Here is a 27681-nt window from a genome sequence, read left to right as displayed (position 1 = left end):
AGATGAGTGATAACAGCGTTGGAGAATGGAACCTTTCCATTTCAGGCACCAAGTCTTGGCAAGACATGCTCCTAGGTCATGTGCACTTTAAAATTCCTGCTACCAATAATGTATTGGCCTCAATTTGATAAGGGCTCCTCCAGTGCACCAGTATGAGTTTTGGCATTGCCACGTCAGTTATCCTTATTTTTCCTCTGTGAGGGTAACGCTAAACATTAGGTAAATCAGGAAGTAGTGATCAGGTGATGCCAAGCCTGGATAGAAGGAAAGGGAGACTGAAGGAAGTAAGGAGGTCTCCAGGGAAAGGAAGAGTTAGAGTAGGAGATTCTGTTATGACTTTGAATTCAACTCATTGAAAATTCCAAGATTCAGAGATTAAGCACTTTACAACCTTCCAGACTCAACACTGATTTCAATAACTTCAGATCATAAGCACTGCTCCTATTTTTTCAGACAGCAGGTGCTGGTAATGGTTCTGATGTTGCCATTTACAGCTCCTCTAGGCCCATATTTTGTTTCTTTACTTGTCCCATTACCACTCTCCTTGCCTTGGCACCATCATCCCTTTTGTCATTTAATCACTCCTGCACTCCACCCTATCACAGACCTTCCCTTTTGTTCTTTCCTCCCTCCCCCCTCCCCCCCCCCACCCCCACTTTGCCTGGCTCTGTACTTGGTTAAAAACTGTTAAATCTTTTACTTCTTCCAGTTCTGACAAAAGATCATCAACCTGAAACGTTAACTCTGTTTCTATCTCCACAGATGCTGCCTGACTTGCTGAGTATTTCCAGCATTTTCTGTTTTTATTTCAGAGAACAGGAAATGTGTGTTGGATGATATATTTGGAACTTAGGAACAAGTGAGCAAAGTTTAAAGCAGCACAACCATAATAGTATTAAAAAAAATCTACAGAGAAATATGAAGTGCTGTATGGCGAGAGAAAGATTATTAGATAATTAGTTTTTTTTCTTGTAACCAGGGGTATTTATTAATTATATAGCATCCCACTCACTGGGGTACTTAGTGCATATATAGGATAAAACACACTATATTTAATATGGGGGTGAATGTCCAAGGGGGTTCTCCCGCTTCTCCGCCATAACTTCAGCGGAATAATGGCGGAAGCACCAGAAAAGTGATGTAAATGACATTTATTTTTTCTGGTTTCTTTTAATTTCTTCTGCTGAGGTTATGGTGGATGTGCAAGAACCCTAGCCAAAATTCACCCCTTATGTGTTTATGACACAGAATTTGCTGGAGTGGGGCATGCCCCATTAATTAGACTTTTTCCCTCACCCTTCAGCATGAAAATTTTTTGCACTGCAAATTGCTGGAAGTGCAAGCTGATAACGGCGCAGAGAGGTCAACGGGGCATCTGGGACCTTGGTGAACGATGGAACCAATAGTCCATCTCCTCAAACAATGAGATTTAAGGATTGGAAAAGAAACAGAGGAACAACAGACAAGGATATAGGGTGAATTAGAGTCAAATCTGAGGAAAAGAAAGATTGGATTAAGAGAAAGAGAAAAAAAGAATCAGAAAGGAAAAGTAGTCAAAAAAATTTAAAATTTAAATTTTAAATTTTAAAAATCTCTAAGAACAATTTACTACCTGCAGAAATGAGACTCCATGGTTTCAATTGTTCCCTTTTTGGGCCGGAAAGATTGAGAGGCATTGCATTGCAGGAACATAAAGCTCATCATTAAAAGGATACTTACGCTGTTAAGTACCAGCCCTAACTTTCTGCAGCGAGTTTAATTGGTAATTAATGCGCAAATGCAGCAATTTCTTGAAAATTGCTCACCACGAATTGCTGGACAATTTACAGACTAATAATGGCATGTGCATTAAACTTGCTGTTATTTTGCCAGCAAATTGTGGCCCTTTTATGTATGATTGGGATACCACTTACTGGGGTATTTAATGTGTAATCACATGGGATAGTCTTCAGTGTTTATGTGTGATATCCACTCATTGAAGTATCTACTGTATGCATAAACTGGGGAAGTTAACGTGTGTATATTTGAGATATTCACTCACTGTAGTATTATTTGCGGTATACCCTTCACTGAGGTATTTAATATGTACATATTTTATATGCGCTGTCACTGGGATATTTAACATGTTCATATTGGGATAACTCACTGGGATATTTAATGATCCAGGTTTTGCTAGAGCGGGGCATCTCATTTTTAAGTACTGAGAAAGAAACAAAGGAATGACCGAGAAGGAAATAGGGTGATTTAGAATTAAATCAGGTACAGAAAGAGAAATAAGGAGAGGAAAAGATTGGATTAACAGAGAGAGAAAAGAGATAAAAAGGCAAAATAAGAAAACATTTTTAAAACTTAAAATTTTAAATTTTAAATAAATCTCCTTATTAAAAAGGTACTTACACCGTTAAGTAACAGCCCTGACTTTTTACCGAGAGTTTAATTGTCAGTTAAAGCACAAATGTAGCAACTTCATGAAACTCATGGAGTGGTTGAGGGCGAGCTGCTGTTTTCACGAGGCGGAGTGTCGCAAATCGTCCAGCAACTTGTGGTGATTTGCAATTCATGGGGTATCTTCCTCGCCACAAATTGCTGGATGATTTACACATTAATAATGGCTAGCACTATTAAACTCGCCATTATTTTGACTGCAAAATCTGGGCCAATACAGTATATGTATTAGTTATTTTGTGAAGTACCTTTCCATGATATATGAAAAGTCAAAAAGCACATTTCAGGAAATCTGCAATACTAATAACATAAAAGGCTGGTCCACATAGTCAGAACCCACATGGCCCCAGTCTGATTAAGAAAAGAAAACAAATTAATTTATTTTTAAATAACAAAATGCCTCACTTGGCTGTGAGCTGGGAGTCTGTATGTTACAGAACCAGCCAACAAAGTGAGTAAAATCCTGCCAAATTGAAGAGGACGTATTTGACATTAGCAACAGAACTAATCCAAAGTCTGCAAACCGTACGGTCCTGGGGCTGTTTCACTGACATCATTCAGGAAATGTCGGCTTGTACTGCTGCCATGCAGACTTCACCTGAAAATATTCATTTGTTTCTGTCTAAGTTTTTGTTTTAATTAACAGTTACATTGACTTTGTTTGTGGTTCAGTGTACCTGTACATCTGTCAGTGTATCTCAATCCAACTATTTGTATATCTATTTATATATCCATCTCTGCATACTATGCATACTGACTAACTTATAGTATATATCAAACCGTGTGTATCTAACACAATGGGCAAACTATGGCCCCATAAGTTATTCAAATCTGTCTGTATCTAGTTGCCTGTGTATGAGAGATATATCTCCATGTATATATCCCTATCTGTCTAATGATTGTAACCATGGATTGTAACCTAAGCCTATCATTTTTCAGATGCTAGTGGACCTGCTGTGTATTTCCAGTATTTTCTGGGTTGTTTTCTGTAGATTTCCAGGATTTGTCGTTTTTCTTTATACTATATATGTGTCTATCTGTTTGTATATGGATCTATCCCAAATGCAACTGTATTTGTGCTGAATGCATATTTATCGTTCTAATTAGTTATCGGTGTAAGTAGTCTTTATATAATTGTTTGTGCAAGTAAGTCGATATTTCATTTCCAAACGCACGTTTGGTTTGACAAATTTCTTTAAAAGGGCACCTGACCTGGGCCTGTTTACCGGGCATTCAGGACAGACACTGCAGAAAATCGAATGAATGCTCAAGCTGCGAATCAGCTTATCTTTCTTCCCGTGTTGTGACCCATACTGCATGCTATTCGAACTGCCTTATCTGGCTGACTTGCTGTCCTCTTTTTTTCTCTAATAAAGTCTCAGAGCACACGCAAACGACCTGGCAGAGAAAACAGACGCAATTGCCGAGATTCTGGCAAGAGTTCTGCAATGTTGGCAGGACTGGCCAGAAAAAAAAAGCAACAGGAGAGAAAAGTCAACTGGCTACTAGGACGGAGCTGGGTCCCTCACTAATTACGTATTGTCCACATCCGTCTCTTACAAGTGGCAATTAGGGTCAAGTGAATAAAAGCGGCTGGACGTGGAGTGAGTTAGTATTTTGTAGAGTGCCCGACAAGATGGCTATGTCGCTCTTACAGGGATACCTGCTCCTGACCCTCATCAAAGCGTCTCAGCCGGGAGGTGAGTGCTCATAGCAATCGCACTGTCTCTTACTAACTCTGACTACAGAAAGCGTTGCCTGTGGTTTTCTGACCCATATTTATGCGGAAATATTAAGGAGGAATATTCCTTACTTTGTAGTTAGCACAGGCGGTCCTTGCTTTAGTAGCTTCATGGGATTTGGGATGAGTTTTGAAGATAGACTCATTCCGTTTTTTTCACTTTGAATTCCCTACTATTCGCTGCTCTGGGATAACCGGCCCAAACTCTCTAAACCCTTCTTTCACTGCAGATCAAACGTTTTCGTTCAAAACGGGGTTGGCGATAGAAATCAGATGAGGCTGTTATAAGCTTTTCGTGTGGTTGCAACTCGCAGGCGTTGAATTAGCAACAAGTGTATGTGACCTCCTGTTTCTTTGTACATTTCTCCGCCTGTAATTCCCTCCGTGTAATTATTTTCGTGTCTGCCCTTCCCCTTCTCTCTTGTTAGTGCGTTTGTTTATGTTGTATATTCGCTGTGAGTGTGTTTGGGTGAGTATATGTCCCCCCCCCCTCCCCCAGTTATATCGGTGTATGCGCGCGCCTTCCTGTCAGCCGTTCAGCATCTTGGAACTGTTAGATTTATGATCGAAGAGTGAGTCAGACTGAAAATCTATTTAGACACATGGAGCTGATTTTATAATTCGGTAAGCTAGAGTAAAATAGATCATATTTTAAACCAAAGAGAACGAGTGGGATGTGAAAGCTTATGTTTATGCCTCCTCCACATGTTTCTGTAAATAATATGAACAATAATTGAGTTGTGGTATCGGGCTGATTGTTCATATTTACAGCGGGTTTTCTGTAATCTCTGTGTACGACTGTATTTCAGAAACAGAAGGTCGGCAGTTATTTTCATTCTATAATCCATTAACTGGCAAAACAAGAAAATCTCACCAAAAATCTCCGAGCTGTGAAATAGAGGGAATGTTGGAGCTCTCACTACTCCTCACCCACGTAATGCTGTACTGTGTACAACCCAAAGCTTACAGGAGTTGGGTTTCTGTTTGAGGTCTCTATTGCACAGTCCTGTCCAGTAAGAGTTTTCAATTCAGTTCACTCCTGCGCAGGAGTTGGAACTTTACTCAGAAACCCACCTGTCATCGGATACCAACCGATCACTTATCCACCTGCTGCAACCTTTTCCAAACTTTTGTAAGAATTCATATTAATTATTTGATAAAACATCTCTTTCCAACATGAATGCTTTTGTAAACCAGTTTATTATGAGAAAACTGTTAACCCTACATACACCTCTAGAAAGGGATTGGTCTGTTAATTCTGAACAGATATTACGCAATGTTTGGAGCCCTGAAATTACTATTGGTGATACCAGGCGACAAACATTTAAGTTGCTTAATTTTAGTAAGGACTTTAACCCATTTAAAATAAATACATTTAAACAGTGGACAGAGGAATTATGGGTACATTTAAGTATTCCTCCGATAACATCACCAGCAGTAATTTCTAGGCTTGTCTGGTTCGGTTTTAAATAACTTGCTTAGAAAGTATTGCTCTGATTGAGCCGACTACTTGTGTTCAAACAGAAAATAGACAACAGATCCCTCCGCTCCTGAAAAGATAGTTTAATTTTGGAATGGAGAGCGTTGGTCAGAACTTTCACTTTTTTTGCCTCTCCTTTGGACTGACCTGTGTATTTCCAACATTTTCTTGTTTAATTTTAGATTTCCAGCTTTGGCAATTTTAATTTTTTTAAATCTCACATGCAGTCCTCTGAATCTGTAATCACATCGGACGTTAGCCTGTCCTTTGTCTCAGTACTTACATTTTGATGTTCAAGTAGAAATATCCATACAAGACATCAGTAGGTATAAAGAGGAAAAAGTGCAAATGCCCCAAAACTGAAAAAAAGAAATGCATAGCATCTAAGTCAGTATCTGTAAAGACAAAAGATATGTTATGAAGATGGCATATGCACCTTTCATCAAAACTTAAGTCTAAAAGATAAGCATTTCTTTGCAACCTTTCCAAAATGCCTGCAGTTTTAGTCGTCAGCATGTTCTAGTTTTATTTCTGGACTGTTCCTGTTCCGATCCAATCAGCAGATTTCTACTATTGGTTTAAAATTTTCTAATTTAAAAAAAATGCTAGAAATGCAGTAGACCAGTCAGCCTCTGAAGGAGAGAGAGAGATAGGTTCATATTTCAGGTGGGATCCTTCACCAGAACAATTTACTTGACTCAGAATATTGCATGAAACTGTCCAAGATGTTGTGCTGGATCATCACAAGCCATTCTACTACTTCCTATACATCAGATACATAGAGGCATAATTCTAGTTACAGGGGTAGCTTTTTCTAATCAACAACAACAACTTGATTTATATAGCACCTGTAAAGTAGTAAAACGTCCCAAGGTGCTTTACATGAGCGATTTTCAAACAAAATTTGACCCTGAGTGACATAAAGTGATATTAGGACAAGTGACCAAAAGCTTGGTCAAAGAGGTTTTAAAGAGAGAGAGAGAGAGAGAGAGACTGAGAGGTTTAGGGAAGGAATTCTAGAGCTTGGGGCCGAAGCAACTGAAGGCACGGCCGCCAATGGTAGTGATTAAAATCGGGGATGCGCAATAGGCAAGGATCGGAGGAGCGCTGAGATCTGAGGGTTGGAGGAGGTTAGAGATAGGGAGGGGCGAGGCCATGGAGGGATTTGAAAACAAGGATGAGAATTTTAAAATCAAGGTGTTCCAGGACCGTGAGCCAATGTAGGTCAGTGAGCATAGGGGTGATGGGTGAATGGGACTTGGTGCGAGTTAGGATATGGGCAACAGAGTTTTGGATGAGCTCAAGTTTATGGAGGGTGGAAGATGGGAGGCTGGCCAGGAGAGCATTGGAATAGTTACGTGTAGAGGTAACAAAGGCATGGATGAGGCTTTCAGCAGCAGATGAGCTGAGGCCAGGGCAGAAATGGGTGATGTTAGAGGTTGAAGTAGGCAATCTTGGTGATGGGGCGGATATGTGGTTGGAAGCTCATCTAGGATCAAATAGGATGCCAAGGTTGCAAACGGTCTGGTTTAGCCTCAGACAGTAGCCAGAAGAAGGATGGAGTCAGTGGCTAAGGAACAGAGTGGTGGGGACCAAAGACAATGGTTTTTGTTTTCCCAATATTTAGTTGGAGGAAATTTTTGCTCATCCAGTACTGGATGTCGGAGAAGTAGTGTGACAAATCAGATAGTGGAGGGGTTGAGGGAGGTGGTGGTGAGGTAGAGCTGGTGAGGTCCACAGTGTACATGTGGAACCTGACGTTTTCGGATGATGTCGCCGAGGGGCAGCATGTAGATGAGAAATAGGAGGGGAGGGAGGGAGGGAGGGGGGGGGCTAAGGCTAGATCCTTGGAAGACTCCAGAGGTAATGATGCGGGAGCGGGCAGAGTATCCATTGCAGGTGATTCTCTGGCTTCAACTGGACAGTTTAAAAATGGAACTAAGCGAGCGCGGTTGAACCCAGCTGTATGACGGAGGAGAGGCTTTGGAGGAGGATGGTGTGGTCAACTGTGTCAAAGGTTGCAGTCGGGTCGAAAAGGATGAGGAAAGATAGTTTATCACAGTCACATAGGATGTTATTTGTGACTGATCAGGGCCATTTCAGTACTGCGGCAGGGGCGAAAACCTGATTGGAGGGATTCAAATATGGAGTTGCAGGAAAGATGGGCATGGATTTGGGAGGCCACAACACATTCAAGGACTATGGAGAGGAAATTGATTTCATTATGTTTATTGATTTGGATTGGATCTATTTGTATAGTGGTCACAAAATTCAAAGACCAATTTAGTATATGGTTATTTGTATAAATTGCAATAAACTGGTATTGAAAACTGAATTTAAATAGTAAAGGGGCACGCAGAAAAAACGAGCTGTTTAGTACGTTTGCACACGGAGTCCTTTATCCCAAACAATATTGGGAAACCTCCCCGATCAGTCTGCTCGAGGGTGTTACTTAAAGCCACTGTTACCATCTCATCTCTGCCGAAGTGTCCCAACACCATACCTCGTTAACCTGGGGATGGGAACGAACTGTCAGATGAACGCTATTATCTCGTTCTGGCGATACAGTGTATGCATGATTTAATCACGCAGAACAATGCATTGTGCTATGCCAAGAATAGACCAGGATTCGTTGTTACATGTACAATGCACAGAGCCGATTGGATGGTATAAACAATGAGAAGCAGTGAACATAGTAGGATTCTTGATTGACGCACTATGAAGGATCTAAAGTAACAGAAAGCGGGAAATAGCGCCGCTCTGTGGATTTTTTTAGGTAATTCTGACCGCCTTGTCCCAAAGTGGATCATAGAATTATAGAAAGGTTACAGCACGGAAGGAGGCCATGTGGCCCATCTAGTCCACGCCAGCTCTATGCAAGAGCAATCCAACTAGTCCCGCTCCCTTGCCCTCTCCCCATAGACCTGCAATTTTTTTTCAAGTACTTACCCAGTTCCCTTTTGAAGGCCATGATTGAATCTGCCTCCACCACCCCCTCGGGCAGTACATTCCAGCTCCTAACCATTCGCTGTGTGTTAAAAAAAAAGTTTTTCCTCATGTCACCTTTGATTCTTTTGCCAATCACCTTAAATCCATGTCCTCTGGTCCTTGACCCTTCTGCCAATGGGAACAGTTTCTCTCATTACTCTGTCTAGACCCTTCATGATTTTGAAGGGTCTAGACAGAGTAGCTCATCTAAGACTGCATTTGAGCCAATACAATTCAGCAAATACCACCTTTTATGTCTTGTAATGCTAAAGTGTTACAATTGTGCCCTGTGCAGATTTCTGTAAATATACGAGCAGTTGCCTAATTTCACAGCAAATCACAAGATTATGGCATGAATAGCGCACCAGGGAACTATTTGCTAGACTTCGTTTACAAGGGATTTTTAAATGATGACTCTTCCACATAATACAGTAAATGTGTGAGCTCTAACCAGCCTGTCCTTTATTGGAAAGATTGTAAAAATGTTTTTGCAGATGTTTGTCTTACTACAGTGTAAAAAGGGTAGCAATCTTAAACTTTCCTACAACAGTTTAATGTCGCTGTGAGAGATAATGGATATAACACTGGCTTTTTACCTGTTGCACCTGTTAAAATCCCACTTTCTAGTCTGATGGCATGAAAGTCTCCAATGTCTTCTGGCTGTAAGGGTGCTATGTAAAATGAATTTGGGCAGATTCAAACTAGCTCATACAAGATGGATCCACAGAATAAAATTGCACTAATTACCATAAAATTGGCAGGAGAGGCCACAGAATGTCTGGTGTTGGAAATGGAAAAATGTCTCATTGGGCACCCTCTTGGGTTGTTCAGAAGAGTAGAGAAAGATGAGATTCTAATTTTGATGTATAGTGTATATTGGGTGGGTGAAGTGATTGGGGCCCCCTGATGTCGCCAGTGGGAGCCCCAAACCATTTTGATGGATTATACACCCTATCCAAACTTCCAGAAGATCAGGTGGGTGTATAATGAGCGGCTGATCTGCAACTACCTATTTGGCACTCCTGAAGTTGAATTTTACCCCCAGGCATAATGGGCAGCATTCTAAATTAGATGAAAAAAATTACCTTGATTTTAACTGATTACAAGAAGTATGTGTGTGCAACTAAGAACAGCTGATGAAGAAAAATCCTTGAGGTGTGAAACTACCTGTGAAAGATGAAAATATTTACAGTAGTGCTATGGTCTCTAATGACTTTTTTGTTAACTACAAATAGCAACTCCTATCCAAGGAATAGTCAGTAAATCCACTGAATATGATCTAACAGTAATAGGCATACTCAGAAAGAACTGTAAAGGAAATGGTAACCAACAATTCAACTGCCAATCACTGCCCTAAATAGCAAATCTGGGGAGAAAAGTAACACATGAAGCAAGATATGTGCTCTATTTTAGCACCCGCAATCGGGTGCGTTCTTGGCGGGGGGAGGCTACGAAAATTGGGGATTCCCGGGGGGGGGGGGGGGGGGGGGGTCAGGAGCCCGGCTCCAACCCGCCCCATTTCCGGGTTCCCCACTGATGCGCTGACATGCGCACGCAGCCCCTGCATGTGGGACTCCTGCCGGCAATTAAAGCCGGCGGGGTGCCACTTAAGGTATTTATCTAGGTATTTCAGGTCGTTTAGAGACCTGATTAACGTGATATTTTAGGAGGGTTGGGATTTTGCAAACAACTGGGATTGTTTCCTGTACTAGGGGAAACACTCCCAGTTCAAATGGACGTGTTGCAGCCATCAGCCTGTGGCAGCTGCAAAGGTCCATTTGACAGGTCGAGGGGGAGAACCTCACTCATTGCAGGAGGCCACTCTGTCACTTTGGACAAAGTTTTACCTCCACCACCCTCCTCCTAACAATAAAATTCACCAACTTGCATACTTACCCCAGTGTCCAGAAAACATGTACCTACCTTGCAGACCCCCTCAGATGTACATCTTCCGGATGGGGGCTGCCGTAGCTGCAGTCATGATCTCGGAGGGCGAACAACATCGCCAGCCACGCCATCTACCACTGAAACATGGAGATCCACAACACAGTGCTGTGACACATCCACCTGCACAGCAGGAGGTAGGGCAACCGCACAGAGATGTGTCGCAGAGGGCACTACCCTTGCCACAGGGTCCACAGATCGAGGCTTAGCTTCCTGGACCTCTCTGAGCAGCAGTGCACATGGAGGCTCAGAGTCACTCGACATGTAGTCGTGGACATCTGCAACCTCCTTCATGCCAAGCAGTTCCCGGCTGGCCCTAGCACCATCTTACCTGTCGCTGTCAAAGTCACCACTGCCCTCACAACTTCTCCTCCGTATCCTTCCAGGGTGCCACCGGGGACATCGCCGACGTCTCTCAGTCATCTGCACAAAAGAGCCCTGCAAATACACCTACACCCACTCTGCAGTGACACAATGGGTGGCATCAGTTGTGGGTCTTCATTATGATCCTCAGGAAAGGGCATTATTGCACAACCCAGACAAGATTCGCAAAGACGTGACCGTAGTGGTGCCAATATAATATGTAACGTGAGTTGCTCAGAAATTAAATATAAGTAAAAACCATGTCAAACCCTCAAACACCCTTGTGCATCCCCTTCATGCTCACGACGCGTTTGCCTTACGCTGCCTAATGCACATATGTGATGCATGCCCTGTGGCTGCAGCACAGGTAGTGGCAGGTTGAGTGAGGCTGATTGTGAAAGAGATGCATGCGGGTGAGTATGAGAGAGAGCCATGAGGATTGGGTTGAGTGGTAGTGGTGGGATGAGTACTGGCGAGGTGAGTAAGTGCAGGTAGGATGAGGATGAGGTTTGAGTGGGTGTGAGGGGTGATGTGACAGAGTAGTGTTGGCAGTGCAGAAGGAGATGTGGGGTGGGGGTGATGATGTGGCAGACGGAGTGTAGGGGAATGAGTAAGTTTACTCACTTGGGCTGACCTACTTGGGTCATTGCAGCGCCTCCTGCACTGTGTGCAGGTGACCTCCTCTGCCACCTCGAGCCAGGTCTTGGTGGCAGAGGCAGGCCGCTTCCTCCCGCCCGCCAGGGGGGGGGAAGATCTCTGTCCTCTCCACCCCCCCCTCCCCGCCCCCTCCTCACCCCGTCCAATATGAGCTGGAGTGAGGCATCATTAAACCTGGGAGCAGTCTTCCCCTGGGCTGCTCCATGCTGTCATTTTTCCTATTTCTTGCAGCATCAGTCAGTGGAGGACTGTCCCTTTAAATAGAGCTCCTCCAGCTGACAGACCTTACTGCGCATGCGCAGTCCGCCCGCCGTGCAGCTTAGCAGCGGGGAACCCGGAACAACAGGTAAGTGGATCCAATCAGCCTGCGATTGCGCATGGAGCAGACTGATTTCATCAGGTGCGTTACCCACGCGCCCAATCGACCCCCTGCCGCCATGGTAATATCAGGCCCATGCTGTCAGTTGAAAGAACATCTGCACAGTGATCGACATGTGCCAAACCTTCCATCCATCCTGCATGTCAGTAAATACCCATGCAGCTACAGTGCTTTTATGTATGCCTCTTAGAAGATGTGAGTGTGCCAAGGGTTTCAATTGTAAGTTACAGCTGTAACTCACTTAAGTAGCTGCATCCCGCACTGCATTAAGGGGTCCTGATATGTGACTTCCAGCCTCTGTCCCCTTCTCTGGCAAACTCCCAGTACCAGGCCCAATATGGGCTGTGAGCACACCTGCATACATATATAAATATATTATATGCACCAACCACAGGAAACCCTGTGTTCTGTGTTTGGAAAAGTTATGGGTATAAAGCCTTCCACAGTCCTGTTGCTGTAACATCAGGAGCAGAAAGCCTTTGCTTAAATATTTTAATAATTAGCCATGAAGCTATTTTAAATTTGTAATATGACTATTAAAAGATCTGACAAATACATATATAAATACTTTGTAAAAGTATAGCTTTGTTGCTAAGTACAAGTAATTGTAATTCAGGTCTTTCTTCCTCACCCCAACCACTAGGGTAGGGGTGTCCAAGCTTTTTGCCTTTATTGGCTGCCTATGTCCATATCATGGAGCTTCACAGGTCACATAGAAAGTTTAAATCCAATGTTCCCATTAATCTGCACATATGTACACATGTAGACACTACCAGATCTTCGTATTCTGCTTTAGGATTTATTAACCAATGAGACATCAGTGGAAAGAAGAGCCCTTTCCAAATTTTCAGGCCCCCAAAATTCAAACAAGGCAAACTAGTGAGTAAGAAATATTGGGACAATTTTCCAAATACATGTTTGTATTGGAGAAACCTTCTGCAATTTGCATATAAGAAAATCGTGGGCAACACACCTGTATGTAGTCAGAAAATTTAGGTTTCTAAGCACAAATAGGACTGAGTTGCCTACATTCCTATCTAGCTGAATGTAGTTGTCATATCTTCAGCAATGATTCTCTTCGCTTCTTGCAATCCCTCAAGGATCAATCCTTGGTCCCCTCCTAGCTCATCCACATGCTGCTCCTTGGTGACGTCACCAGCTGGTGTACCACTGATTCCATCTCTTCTCTGACCATCTGCAATCTTGGCATTTTGCTTGACTCTGCGCTTAGTTTCAGACCCCATATCCTCTCTACCACAAAGACTGTTTACTCCACTTTCCACATTGCTTGCCTGCCTCCATCCTTTGCTGCTGAAACCTTTGTGCATACATCCAGACTCAATTACACCAATGCTGGTTTCTCTATCTCCCTCCATAAGCTCCAACTTGGCAAAACTCTTCATACAAACTGCCCCATACTAAGTTCCACTCACCCAACATCTCTGTCATTGCTGACCTACATTGGCTTCCCACTAAACCCACCCCCCACCCCCAAACATAGTCAATTTTAAATAGCTCCATGGCGATGCCCCATCTTACTTCTGCCAGCTCCTTCAGCCCTATATCACCCCCACCCCGCCAAACACTGTGCCTCTGACTCTGGCTATTGTGCATTTACAGCCCCACTCCCTTCTCTGACTATGGCCGTGGCCAGGCTGTATTAAGGAAATGATATTTTCCATCTTCTTTATCACTATATGCTCTGGGTATTGTAGTTCCACATCAGTAGGATCAAATCTGCAGATCCAACACCAAATACACAGAAGCTAGAACTCGCCTGTTCTTTCCCTCTGGTTTTCATGTAAGCTGGTTTATTGTAGTGCACTCTTGGTTTTGTAGTTCCGAAGGAGCCACGTGAAAAGAAAAACTCCCATGATGCATCTCCCCCTCACACACAATAGGGCTGAATTTAACCCCTTTCACTCATTGAGAACAAAGTATGCGGGGGGTTAAAATAGTGGCAGCATCCTGCCCTTTGGCTTGTTGCTGCACTCTCGCTGGGCATAATTTTAACCCCTTGGGTTTTGGGAGGTATGTGAGGCCCTCATCACAGGTAGGCAGCCTCATCAATTGACTCAGTGCAGGATGTGCTGAATAACACCAACTTCAAACCTGACCCAGTTCCACAACCCATTCCTAAGCTGAGTTTGAAATGTAAAGAAAAGCAATTTGAATGCAATTATAGCAAATGTGATAGTTACCAGCATGATGTTTCTGGCAATGCTATATTGTTATGATAATATCTGTTCTCTAATTTAAGAACATTATAGAAGCCCTAACTATAATCTTCCAAAGTTCTCTCGCTTCAGGAACTGTTCCTTTTAGATTGGAAAATTGCACATGTCACTCCACTATTCAAGAAAGGTGGGAGAGGGAAACCAGGGAATTATAGACCAGTTAGCCATACATCTGTTGTCAGGAAATTACTCAAGTCTGTAATTAAGGATAGAATGTCTGAACACCATAAATTTTCAGCTGATCAGAGAGAGCCAGCATGAATTTGCAAAGTGTATGTTATGCCTGATGAACCTGATAGAATTTTTTTGAATAGGTGACTAAAAGTAATGTACAGGAGTATGTCTATGGATGTTTATATGGACTTCCAGAAGGCATTTGATAAAGTCCCTCATAAGAGACTGTTAGCTCAAGTTGAAACTCATGGAATTGAGGGCAAATTATTGACCTGGTTAGGAAATTGGCTGAGTGGCAGGAGACAGAGTAGTGATAATGGGCAGGTACTCAAATTGGCAGGATGTGACTAGTCATGTCCCACATAGATTTGAGTTGGGGCCTCAAATATTCACTATTTATTAATGACTTAGATGATGGGATAGAGAGCCACATATCCAAGTTTGCTGATGAGACCAAGATAGGCAGCATTGTAAACAGTGGAAGCATAAAATTAGAGATATTAAGTGAATGGACAAAACTGTGACAAATGGATTTCAAAGTAGGCAAGTGAGAGGTCATCCACTTGGGACCTAAAAAGGATAGATCCGAGTACTTTCTAAATGGTGAAAAGCTTGAAACATTGGCGGTCCAAAGAGACTTAGGGGTTCATGTACATAGATCATTAAAATGTCATGGACAGGTACAGAAAATAATCAAAAAGGCTAATGGAATGCTGGCCTTTATATCTAGAGGACTAGAATACAAGGGGGCAGAAGTTGTACTACACTATACAAAGCCCTGGGTAGATCACACCTGGAGTACTGTGTTCAGTTCTGGGCACCGTACCTTTTGAAGGATATACTGGCCTTGGAGGGAGTGCAGTGTAGATTTGCTAGAATGATACCTGGACTCCAAGGGTTAAATTACAAGTAGAGATTACACAAACTAGGGTGGTATTCCCTGAAATTTAGAAGAGTAAAGGTGATTTGATGGAAGTTTTCAAGATATTAAGGGGAACTGATAGGGTAGATAGAGAGAAACTATTTCTGCTGGTTGGGAGTCTAGGACTAGGGTTCCTAGAAAATGAAGCATATTCGTCCTGTTTCACAAGTCTCTTTTTTTTAAAAAAAAAGATATGTTTGACATAAGCCAGAAAGTAATATGGATGAGGACAGAACATAATTCTGATTGTAGAATGTGGTGGAACATCTTATTTTCTATGTTGGAATGTATACCAGTACTAAAGATCTTCATTCATAAGACCATTAACAATCTGAAATGGCCATCGGACAGAGTCCTTGCTTCCATACAGTTTAATTGGAAGACAAAAATAGGTTCAAGCACACCAACTATCAAATTTGTTACACACAATTTATATTGTAGAAATGCTAACCTTTTCATGGCTGATGCTGCCATGAAGTACATAGCTACTCAGTTGAATTCCCATTGGCAAAGCAATTGTTTTGGTCATGAGAAACAGGATAAGAGTCTAATCATTTTAAGTGTTTATTCCAGAACCTGCAGAATCCATAACTTGTTTATTCAAACACAATTGCAAATGATATTTTCTTAATCCCTGCACTTGCTGTCATACAAGTTGGTTTAAACAATTCCTCTGAGACTTTGACCCAGATTTTCCACCATTGCTTGGCAGGAAAACGCAGTGGGTTGAGCCTTCTACCAGCTGATGTGGCACTGTGGTAACCCTGTCACATTTCTTGAGGTGGGGCTAATTTGATAGTCAGGCTATCATGAGAGCAATAGCCCCTGTCTCAACTGGTTCACTGCCATGGAGGAGGAGATAAATGCTTTGCAGCTGCAGTGTATAAAACACTCATAGGAAAAACTGCCTGGGTGTGTCCTCAAAATGGAGTCAGTTGTTAAACTGAATGCTGGGAAATCAAACCTAATTAAAACCATGACAGCTTATGTATTTAAAAAAAAATCCTTGCCAGTGAGAAGACCAGCATCAAGGGCATAGGCCCAGAGATAGCTCGTTAGGTCCAGATAAGGCATGACCTATTTATATCCACTGTGTTAGGACCCTTTGTTGGAAAAAGATTGAGGAGTAAGTGTACGATCTGGCATGCCTAGGTGCTGATGTCTCATTAACTTGGAGGACCTCTAAGGGTAGTTATGGTTGTTTGAAGTGATTAACACCAAAAGAGGTGAACTCTTCTGACACATGTCACTCAGATTGGTCAATTGAATGGAAATTGACCATTGGAATAAAAAGGGCAGTGGCAGCATAGATACAAAATTGGCTATGTGACAGGAAACAGAGTATCATGAACGGTTGTTTTTCAGACTGGCAGAAAGTATAGTACTAGGACCAATGCTTTTTTTGATATATACTAATGACTTAGACTTGGGTGTACAGAGCACAATTTCAAAATTTGCAGATGACACAAAACTTGGAAGTGTAGTAAAGTGAGGGGAATAGTAATAGACTTCAAGAGGACATAGACAGGTTGGTGGAATGGGCGGACACATGGCAGATGAAATTTAACGCCGAGAAGTGCATAGTGATACATTTTGGCAGTGAGAAGAAATATAAACCTAAATGGTACAATTCTAAATAGGGTGCAGGAACAGAGACTTGGGGGTATATGTGCACAAATATTTGAAGGTGGCAGGACAGGTTAAGAAAGCAGTTTAAAAAAGCATATGGGATCCTGGGCTTTATAAATAGAAGCATTGAGTAGAAAAGCAAGGAAGTTATGTTGAACCTTTATAAAACACTAGTTCGGTCACAGCTGGAGTACTGTCCAATTCTGGGCACCACACTTTAGGAAGGATGTGAAGGCCTTCGAGAGGGTGAAGAAAAGATTTACTAGAATGGTTCCAGGGATGAGGGACTTCAGTTATGTGGATAGACTGGAGAAACTGGGGTGGTTCTTCTTAGAACAGAGATGGTTAAGAGGAGATTTGATTGAAGTGTTCAAAATCATGAAGGGTTTAGATAAAGTAAATAAAGAGAAACTGTTCTCATTGGTGGAGGAGTTGAAAACCAGAGGACACAGATTTAAGGTAATTGACAAAAGAACCAAAGGTGACATGAACAATTTTTTTAGGCAGAGAGTAGTTATGATCTGGAATGCACTGCCTGAAAGGGTGGTGGAAGCAGATTCAATCATGGCTTTCAAAAAGGAATTGGATAAATACTTGAAGGGAAAAAAATTGCAGGGATATGGGGAAAGAGCGGGGGAATGGGGCTAACTGGATTGCTCTTACAAAGAGCTGGCCTGGGCTCGATGGGCCAAATGGCCGCCTTCTGTGCTGTAACCATTCTATGATTCTATGAAAGGGTTTCTGGGTGTCCTCGTACATGAAACACAGTCAACGTACAGGTGCAGCAGGTAATCCGGAAGGCAAATTGAATATTGGCCTTTATTTCTAGGGGATGGAGTATAATAGCAGGGAAGTCATGCTACAACTGTACAGGGTGCTGGTGAGACCACACCTGGAGTACTGTGTACAGTTCTGGTGCCCTTATTTAAGGAAGGACATACTTGCATTGGAGGCAGTTCAGAGAAGGTTCACTAGGTTGATTCCAGGCATGGAAGGGTTGTCTTATGAGGAAAGATTGAACAGGGTGGGTCTATACTCATTGGAGTTTAGAAGAATGAGAGGAATCCTTATTGAAACATACAAGATCCTGAGGGGACTCGATAGGGTAGATGCTGAGAGGATGTTACCCTCTCATGGGGGAATCTAAAACTAGGGGGCATGGTCTCAGAATAAGGGGTCACCCGTTTAAGACAGAAATGAGGAGGAATTTCTTCTCCCAGTGGGTCATGAATCTTTGGAATTCTTTACCCCAAAAAGCTGTGGAGGCTGAGTCATTGAATACATTCAAGGCTGAGTTAGACAAATTTTTGATCAAGGGAGTCAAAGGATATGGGGAAAAGGCGGGGAAAGTGGAGTTGAGGTAAAAATCAGATCAGCCATGATCTCATTGAATGGCGGAGCAGGCTCGAGGGGCCAAATGGCCTACTCTATCTCTTTTATGGTCTTATAGTGTGTAAGGTGTATTTACCCAGAGGCAGAGGATCCAAAAGGATTGGATAAAACCTCTATGGAAAGAGGCTCATCACCCTGACTTCCTCAGGAGGGCAAGCAACCAGCTCAAATGCTCAGCTGATAAGGACAAGCTTGTAGAAGTTCTGGAATATTGCTGATCACCAGCACATAGAATCTAACTTATCCAAAAGATCATCTAATGCTGTTAACTTGACCGGTAACTAAGAAGTATATTCTAAAGTAATCTCACCAAACTATATCCGTCTCAGACACTGATCTTGACTAATTTAATAACTAGCACTTCAGTTAACATTGATTTAGTGTGATACCACTGAACTGTCTTTATAACATATGTTATTCAAATTGGTTGGTGACCCTGTCTGCAACTATTAACACTGGAACAACAGTAGGCCATTCAGCCCCTCAAGCTTGCTCTGCCATTCATTTAGATCATGGCTGATCTGTACCTCAACTCCATTTACTCATCTTAGCTCCACGTCCCTTGATACCCTTACCTGACAAAAATTTATCGATCTTGGTCTTGAAAGCTCCCATTTTCCTGCATCCACTGCCCTTTGGGAGAGAGAATTCCAGATTTCTACTACCCTTTGTGTGATCAATTGCTTCCTGATTTCCCTTCTAAATGGTCTAAATTTAATTTTAAGATTGTGTCCCCTCGTTGTTGATTTCCCCCCATCAGAGGGAATAGTTTCTCCAGCCCCGATTTTAAAAGGGGGTTGGGAATGGTGTGTGGGGCCCCAAAGCAGGTAGTGTTCCTGGAGAATTCGGGAACACTACCTGTCAAGTACCATGGTACACTATCCGAGAATGTAATTTGAATATTGATGAGAAATAGAGGGCCAAGGATAAATCCTTTGGGGAATCTAGAGGTAAGGGGGTGAAAAGAGAAGCCATTGCAGGAGATTCTGTGGCTATGACTGGATAAGTAAGAGTGGTACCAGGCGAAGGCAGTCTCACTGAACTGGATAACAGGAGAGGTTGCAGAAGGATGTTGTCAATCGTGTCAAAGGCTGCAGAGTAGTCAAGAAAACTAATCAGACTGTCATTTGTGACTCTGATTAGGGCCATATCAGTGCTATGGCAGGGGTGGAAATGTGCAGATAGGTTAAAGCATGGAGCTGCGGGAAAGATGGGCACAGATCTAGGAGGCGACAACATATTCAAGGACTTTGGGGAGGAAAGGAAGGCTGAAGATGGACTGGTTGTTTGCAAGGACACAGGGATCAAGGATAGTTTTTTTGAGGCGAGGGGTGATAACAGATTTGAAAGGGAGGGGGACAGTACCCAAGGAGAGTGAGCTGCATACAATATGGGGGCCAGGAAGGGAAATTGATGGTCAGCAGTTTAGTGGAAATAGGATAGCAGGAGCTGGGTCTCATGGACAAGATGAGCTCAGAGAGGGAATGAGGGGAAATAGCAGAGAAACTAGAGAAAGAAGCTGGTTCAGGGCTAGGACATGGGAAGTTTGGCTTAGTGGGGAAGGGAGGGATGCAGCAGAGGCAGCTGAACGGATGTTCTCAATCTTAGTGATAAAGAAGTAAGAGCTTCTTGCATTTGTTGTTGGAGGGGACAGGGGAGTTGATTCCATAGCAAGGCGTTAAGGTGAAGTGATTAAGGATTTGTCTGGTTCCTTGAGAAATATTTGTTGGGATACCAATCTCAGCATTCTTACAAGTTGTTTAAAGGGGCAGGTGATTTGGTGGCTTAGGTGACTTGTTTCAGCTCAGGAATCTGATACAGTAAAGAGCAACCAAAATGTCTTAAGGCGGAATAGCAACTATCTATCCTCTCTGCCCATGATGAGGAAGCTGTGGAACTCCTGACAAGATACAAAGAAGCAGCGGGAGATGGGACAGGAGGAGGCCAGCTGTTGGGCATGACATGGTAATGACTGATACTTTACAATCTAGTGAGTAGCTACAGCATCCAGACTTATGACTTCAATTTGAAGTCTAATCTCATTGCTTAGTCACATTATAAAATTCAAAACTTATAACCCCCTGCTTAATTCTTCCTTTTTCACCCTCCTTGGTGATCCTCAGCAAGATGCAGAGGAACCTGTTCAAGGGCAGTTTGGCACCTCTGCCTCTATATGGCCTAGATCTAGTTTTAAGATTATATCCCTTTGTTCTTGATTTTCCCCCATCAGAGGAAATAGTTTCTTGGGCCCTGATTTTAAAGGGGTGGGAACAGTGCATGCAAGCCCCAAAGCAGGTGGTGTCCCTAGAAAGGGGGCTGCATCCCCCTCACTAAATCCATCATGGCATCTAACATATTTTAGAACCCGTCCAGAAATATTTAGTGAATCTAAGGAAAGATCACAGGGCGAAACACCAAGCATCAGTAAACAGGATTTGCTGGCAGTGCAAGATGAAGAGCCAATCATAACTAACCAGAGGGTGTAAAAACAATTTCCCCGGCTAAGAATCCTAGGACCTAGATCTTGGGGGGCCCAGTACTTCAAAGAAGAACGATCCAGAAACATCAAACTCACTTCCAGGCAGTGGAAATGGTTTTCCAGAATGTGCTGCAGATGGTACATAAGTTAGAATAGTCCACTCCCTGCATTTGCAACACATGAGGGAAGTATGTGAGGTCATACAGTCAAACCTTGGAGCATGTAGCAGTCCAGGAGAGATCTGTGGGATCAAGGTCCCAGGAGAAGGATGTGGGTCATCCTGAGGTTGTGAAAAGCACTATATAAATGCAGGTTCTTCTTTCTAATGTGACTCAAGGCTCTCTGGAAAGATCCAAAATAGGAGTAGGCCATACTGTCCCTCGAACCTGCTCCACCATTCAATAAGATCATGGCTGATCTTCGACCTCATCTCAACTTTCTCGACCAATCCCCATATCCCTTGACTCTCCTAGAGTTCAAATATCTATCTATCTCAGCCTTGAATATACTCAACAACTGAGCATTCAAGGCCCTCTGAGGTAGAGAATTCCAAAGATAAAGGCAGGCATGTGTCCCTTGCAGCAATTCTGGGGCCAGCAGCTGGCATGACTGATATTGCCTGTGGTGGAGAGCACAGCCTTATCACACACTCCCTTGTAGAGAAATCAAGGAATGACCACCTTTGTCTGTACACTCTGGCATGGGTATGCCAGCCAAGTATGGTAATGGAATAGCCTGGCTTCCATTTTCTCCTCCTCCTGATCCTTTTTCTCTTCCTGATGGCAGGAACAAGGGAATTCTAAGTGGAACTCCTTAATACCTCCACGGTCTTTGTAATGTTTCAAGAGTTTTACCTGTTTTACCTGGAAAGGGTTTTGATTTAATTTGTGTTATGATGTTGCTATGAAGTTAGATTTGGCGACCAATTTCCATGCAGGCTCTCCTGATCTCCTTGGAATTGCTGTGGAAGCTCTGGAAAAACATATGTCGTTTCACTGAGGTATTCATAGCTCATGCACTGTAGATAAACCCAGTGGAAACTCACCCCCTCAGTTCACAAACTGAGTCTAGCTATTTGGACAAATTAAGTAGAATACCAGCTATCCCAGAATTTTGTATTCTCACATCCTAGATTAGTTTGAAGTGATGTGGGTCACCCAACATTTTCCTGAGATAGTCACACCTTTTAATGTTGGAATAGGTTTCATACTGGGGCCTAGTTAAACAAACATTGTGGTTGCTATAACTATCACACCAAAGCTGGCAAGTTTGATTGGCAGCTTGGTGAGCCAATCGTCAGCAGAGAACTATGGGCGGGTCAGAGGTGAAGCTTTTGCACTTCTCTCGAAGAGGCCGTCTGCAGCAGGTGAGTATAGAAAAGTCAAATTCTAGCAGTCTCTCTTTCTAAGGTTAGTGCTAGTCAGTTCAGAGATTGATGACTTGTAAAAAGGTTAGCTTGTTAGCTGGGGTAGAGTGGTATATTTTGTTCCCCTTGACATGAGAAGCAGTAGGAAACTGATCTGAATTTCACTGAAGGCTGTATTCTGTTTTCATGTACTTCTGTAAAATAAACCAGTTGTTTGGTTTACAATTGACCTTGTCTCATCAAAATGTTTTTCAGTCCACCTTCCGAAAGATAAACAAAACTCGCTTGAGATCACGGTATCCAGTGCACACCAATAAGGGGCGTTATGTCCCTGAGTCAGGCTATCACTTAACTAATATCAGGCAGTAAAGGTGCTGTCCAAATCGTATCGCATGCATGATTTTCCTTTCTGTTGACCATTTCCCACCTGGTGGGAACAGTTAAAATTGACCCCTCAGACTGACATCATTTCATTAGATGTACTAGCTGATGCCTGCTGCAGCTGAAGACAAGATACGCAAAGCTGACTGACAAAACTCATCATACAACTTTTTTGTTGAAAAACACATCTTGTGTTGAATATGAAAATAAATACATTTTGATTCTGATTGCCACCTCCCCTCCATAACTGAGTTTATGGTTTCTGGACACAGGGTTAGAAATTCTTGGGTCCCTGAAACAGTGGCTGAAATGTGGCAGGGCGGAACTTATGCCTACCACAATTGGAGGCTGACCCTGTCAGAAATACTGGTGTTAACTAATTTAAGTGATGGTGGAAAAACAAGGGAGAGCCCTACCAGCAGGAGTCCAGATATGCTGGGGAAGGCAGAAAATTCAGGAATTGGGTGGAATAAAGGAACAACTTCCATATTTAAATAGTGCTTGCAGTTGAAGGGCTGAACAGCCTGTTGTAAGAGGGACTGAAATGGCTGGTGCAACAAAAGCAAAAAGGTGAGCATCTAACTTCTGAGGCTGATATAGAAGTGCTGCTGTCCCATATTAGAGATAGGAGTGAAACAACAGTCAAAATACCAGAGAAGAAGCCATCAGATGCAGCAGAACAGACCAAGTGGAAGAAGGTCGAGATGAATGGGGTCTCCATAACCCCAATGACCCTTTTGCAGTGTCAAAATAAGTTTAATGATCTCATTAGGTCAGCAAGGGTAAGAATATTTTCAAATGAGAAATGGGATAGATAACTGAATCAGAGAAGGAAATGGATATTCCCTAGCACAATAGTCAAAAAATGCCTTTTGGGGTATCAAATGGTACCATGTTCCTTGTCCCAAAAGCAAAGCCACTTTGCAGCACTTGTATCAAGTGTCTCTCTTTCTGTAATGTATTGAAGTTTCACACTTGTGTCTTTAACACTAGTGATATCCATTCCACAAATCCTGCCTGATTGTGACTGACCTGCAGGATCTGGAGGCTGTTCAGGTAATTAATACCAAGCATTCCTCCTGCAGGAGAAGGTAATGCATAATGTTAGACAACACCAGGCCACTGTGGGAGCATGAAGACAGCATATGAAGAGGAAGCTTCAACTCTGGCCTGACAGTTGGGGGTGTAAATGTGGGAGTCTGTTCCTTCAGTGGGTTTCTTATATAATGTTTCTATGTACTTTTCAATCTCTCTACCAGCTACCACTTTCCTTGAGAGATCCACAAAGTACCTGATTTAAAATATAATGTTGCTCAAGCAGATCAGTTAGCAACACTTTTTTTTCTTCCTCCAGAGATTACAAGCCAAGAGATGGCTGACGAGATTTCTCAAGAGTAAGACAATACAGACCCCCCTACCTCTGGTAACACTAGCAACCACTCATCCACCCCATCATTCATACTCTCCTTGCACTCAGCAGCCCAGAGGCACCCACTTGAGCAGGTACATGTAGTATAAATGAGGAACTGACACGCATGAGACACAGAGCACAAGGAATCCAGTGGATGCAAAATGTGCAACATTTTACAAATGCTGCCAAGTGATTTTATTTCTGGGACAAGAAACTTGGGGCCATGTGACACCCCAAAGGTCATTTCTTGAGTATTGTCCCACCAGCATTCTTGAAATTGGTTAACCCAGCAATTTACAACTGAGCCACCCATCTCAAATTTCAGCAGGCGTAAGTCACCCTTATTCTGTTGCATTGTGGACCCAGGAATTTCCAGACCATGTTTGTCTATTCAGTGGTGACTGCAGTCATGATTAGGGCTAGTGCCTCACCAATAGCAGCGTCCATAAACAACTGTCCATCCGTCCTCCCTACCTATTACCTAAGGGATGGAGTTAGTGTTTTCCTACATGTTTCTGGTTCTCATAGTCTTTTTTTGTAGGCAAGCATACTTTGTCTAAAGGTTGTCAGGGGCTTCATTGTGATGAGTCCTTTAGTGCCACTGTGGACCCTATTGTTGTACTCCACCTTTTCTTGTGGATGTTCATTGGCAGGGTCTATTCAGCAAGGCTCACGTAATCCTCACACATGTCAACCATTTTTGTTTCATGCAGTCAGCATTTTCAGGGCAGTGACTGTTCGTTCAATGAAGAAAATTAACACTGTTCTCTGTTCTTGTCATATGTTGCTGCTCCAAGGGATTGCACACTGTGGGCAGGAATCCTTGCAAGATCAAAAATTCTTGTAGCATGCAGTGATGTTCGGTCCCCTAGAACAGCAGGAGCAGGGGTCTGAGCCAGGAGCATTGCTGGGTGGAGTGAAAAGGGGTGAACCAAGTGCTATTGTGGGGGTGCAAATAAAAGTGCAAGCAGGAAATAGGACGTGGGAAAGGGAAAGAGTGCCAGGTTGAATGTAGGATGAAGAAAGAAGTGTGCCAGCATGAGCTGGGGAATGACATATATGCATCTGCTTTAGCTTTCCTGTAATGTCATGGCATGAGCACTGACCCAAATTCTACACAATCTGCATGCACAGAATTAGAAAGATAAATGCAGGAGAACAGTGCAGTTAGCTTTCTCTCCCAAAACTCCGGCTGCAGTATAAAAACAACTTTTAACTAGAACATCTGGTTCTCACCAGTGATGGCAGCTGCCCCAACTCATGGATGTGTTGAAAGCACAGATTGTGTTTTCAATAAGTAGTTGATTCCAATGGACCTTGATTTGGAGCAGCAGCAGGATCAATGGGAGAATGCCACATGGAAATCACTGATTGCAATTTGACCGCTGTTTATCTGGGACCCCAACTTAAATATAAAGGTGTGTAAAGAGTTGGTCCGGAATTTCCTGCAATGGTGTAAACAGCAAGTTACACCAAAATTTACGCCATTGCAGAAAATTCCGGGCCAATGTGGGTGCTTGGGCTGAAATTTCCTGCCAGTCCCATTAGCAATATGCCGGAACCTAAAACGCAGCCTAAAGATTCTGGGCCTGAGTGGAGATTTCACTGAATCGAAATGATTGAGGAAACTCTGGTGTTACATAAACAGCATATGTCACTTATGTGCAAACTTCCACAATCTTTTGTGCTGAAAATCTGCATGATCACTGTTGTTTTGGCACAAGTTTCAAGGAAATTTCAGGCTAGTGTTTATTTAGTGTATGGGGCCTGTCTAAATATGTGAACAATACTGGGTGTATCAAACTAATTGCCTTTTCTGTATTTACTACCTAATTAATAAGCATTTGAGCATACAATATCAATCAATGAAACTTTGGACTGAATTATACATAAAATTCATAACTGCTTGGAATGATTCATTTGGACAATTTTTAAAATAGTACTGAACCATAACTATTATTTGCTACAATATTTCATGCAGATTATAATGAACTATTTTTGAAGAATTGGGAACTAGTTTATAATTAATCCCCTCTTGGTTTGACAGGTGTTCCTGGAGCAACAGGAGTTCAAGGAACATTAGGACGCCTCTTTCTTCCAAGTTCCTATTTCCATAGCACTGGTAAGTGATTCTATTAGAACTGTGTATATAAATTGGAAATGTTAGTTTAGGAGAGGTGATGTAAAATACAATGAGAAGCAAATGTTGATTTTTGTATTTTTAAAAAAAAGCATTTCAAAATGGCAGAGGTTTTCAAGTTTAATCTCTAGAATAAGGTGGTGGTCCAAGCTATCAACACCAGGCAAATGTTAAGAATGAGGTTTATGCTTAGTGTAAAAGATGTAAAACTAATTTAATCAAATATGGCTGTTTATTTTCACCTCAAAATAGGGTAAACTTTTAAGCCAAAATGAGTGCATCGCCAAGTGAATGAGACCTTATAGGTCTACCAAAAGTACTACCTCAGTCACAACAGTAGGGATGTCTGGGAATGATGTGAAAGAACTAGGTTGCAACCTGCCAGGATTGTTTCAGACTCAAAGAATTGAGAATTAATCTCCTGAACACTGCTGCAAGCAACCAGGAGGAAAAATCATGGGGGACTGGAAAAAATTGTGCTTATTTTTTTTTCATTGAGCACTTTTGTTTATTAACTTTAAAAATACTGGTGACGTGGGGGATAAAGTAAAGATGATTATTCAATTGGGTAACAAAAGGGGTAATTTTAACCCGCCCCCGGACAGCAGCGGGGGAAGGTTCCACCAAAGCCCCACGATCTGATCTCTTTCCCCCTTGCCAGTCCCCATTTGCTGCCTTCTATAGCAGGCTTTCATGCCTGGCAGCGGCCAGTCTCTCTCTCAATCTGGCTGACTACCGGGCGGGAAACAGAGAAAAAATTCTAATGAGATCCTGCATTAAATTCGGCATTTCTGGGTTTCCCGGCCGCTGACGGGCCCCCGCTCCCTCACCGCCTCCTCATAAATATCAGGGCCAAAGAGTCTGTTGGTCTTCCAAATGGTGTAGGAAGTCCGTGTAACGTGAAAATATACGTTTTCAGGTACATGGTTGGAGTGAGGGTGGGGCGTTTGGAGGTGGGATGTTATGTGATTAAATCTCCTGGACTATGTCTAACCAAAGGAACACATTGAGCAGCACTGATACGCAAAGTTGCAGCCCAGAAAAGGATTAAGAATTGAAGAGCTGTTGAGTGTTCTCAAGCTCTAAGGGCAGGGGGAATAAAGTCATCTTATTGGCCTATGGCACAACCTAATATACAATAGAAATACTTTCCCAACCTCTGCTATTTTTTGCATCTGAGCACTTGAGTCCTGTTGCTGTCACTGTCCACCATACTAAATAAAATGATGTGCCTCTAGCACATAGTTTGTTATATGGATATCGTTATTTTGCTTTGAGCCTTGTTCATAGTGGTAAAGCAGTCTGAGTTGCATGTTTTGTTAAATGTGAGTCTGGCATAGCAACTGAACTGACTGTTAACCTGTTTACGTTTTATGTAGCTGTGCTTAGCACTTTAGGATAAATTCTTCAGTCCCGTGGTCTTTCAGAGAAGTCATACGTAAAGGCGCATTGGTGTTAAAGTGTTGTAGTTTATCTCTGACCCATGCTTCCTCAAATTTACTTTATGTCTGAACATAGTAATGAAAAGATGTCTTGCAAAAAAACCTTTATTA

General features: G+C 42.5%; 1 protein-coding gene across 13 annotated transcripts in view; it reads left to right on the top strand.

The window, feature by feature from the left end:
• Nucleotides 1-3848: 3848 nt before the first annotated feature.
• LOC137344858 (elastin-like) overlaps nucleotides 3849-27681 on the top strand; it is a 306346-nt gene continuing 282513 nt past the window's right edge. For all 13 annotated transcript variants that reach the window (XM_068008078.1, XM_068008072.1, XM_068008082.1 and 10 more), the window contains exons 1-2: nucleotides 3849-4145; nucleotides 26036-26110. In XM_068008078.1, coding sequence (XP_067864179.1) covers nucleotides 4082-4145; nucleotides 26036-26110 — 139 coding nt within the window. In that variant the 5' untranslated portion in view covers nucleotides 3849-4081. The remainder of the gene's footprint in view (nucleotides 4146-26035; nucleotides 26111-27681) is intronic.

This window comes from Heptranchias perlo, chromosome 28, assembly GCF_035084215.1.
Source record: "Heptranchias perlo isolate sHepPer1 chromosome 28, sHepPer1.hap1, whole genome shotgun sequence".
Lineage (NCBI taxonomy): Eukaryota > Metazoa > Chordata > Chondrichthyes > Hexanchiformes > Hexanchidae > Heptranchias > Heptranchias perlo.
The sequence above is the reverse complement of the archived record's forward strand: the minus strand, read 5'-3'. Positions and strand labels throughout refer to the sequence as shown.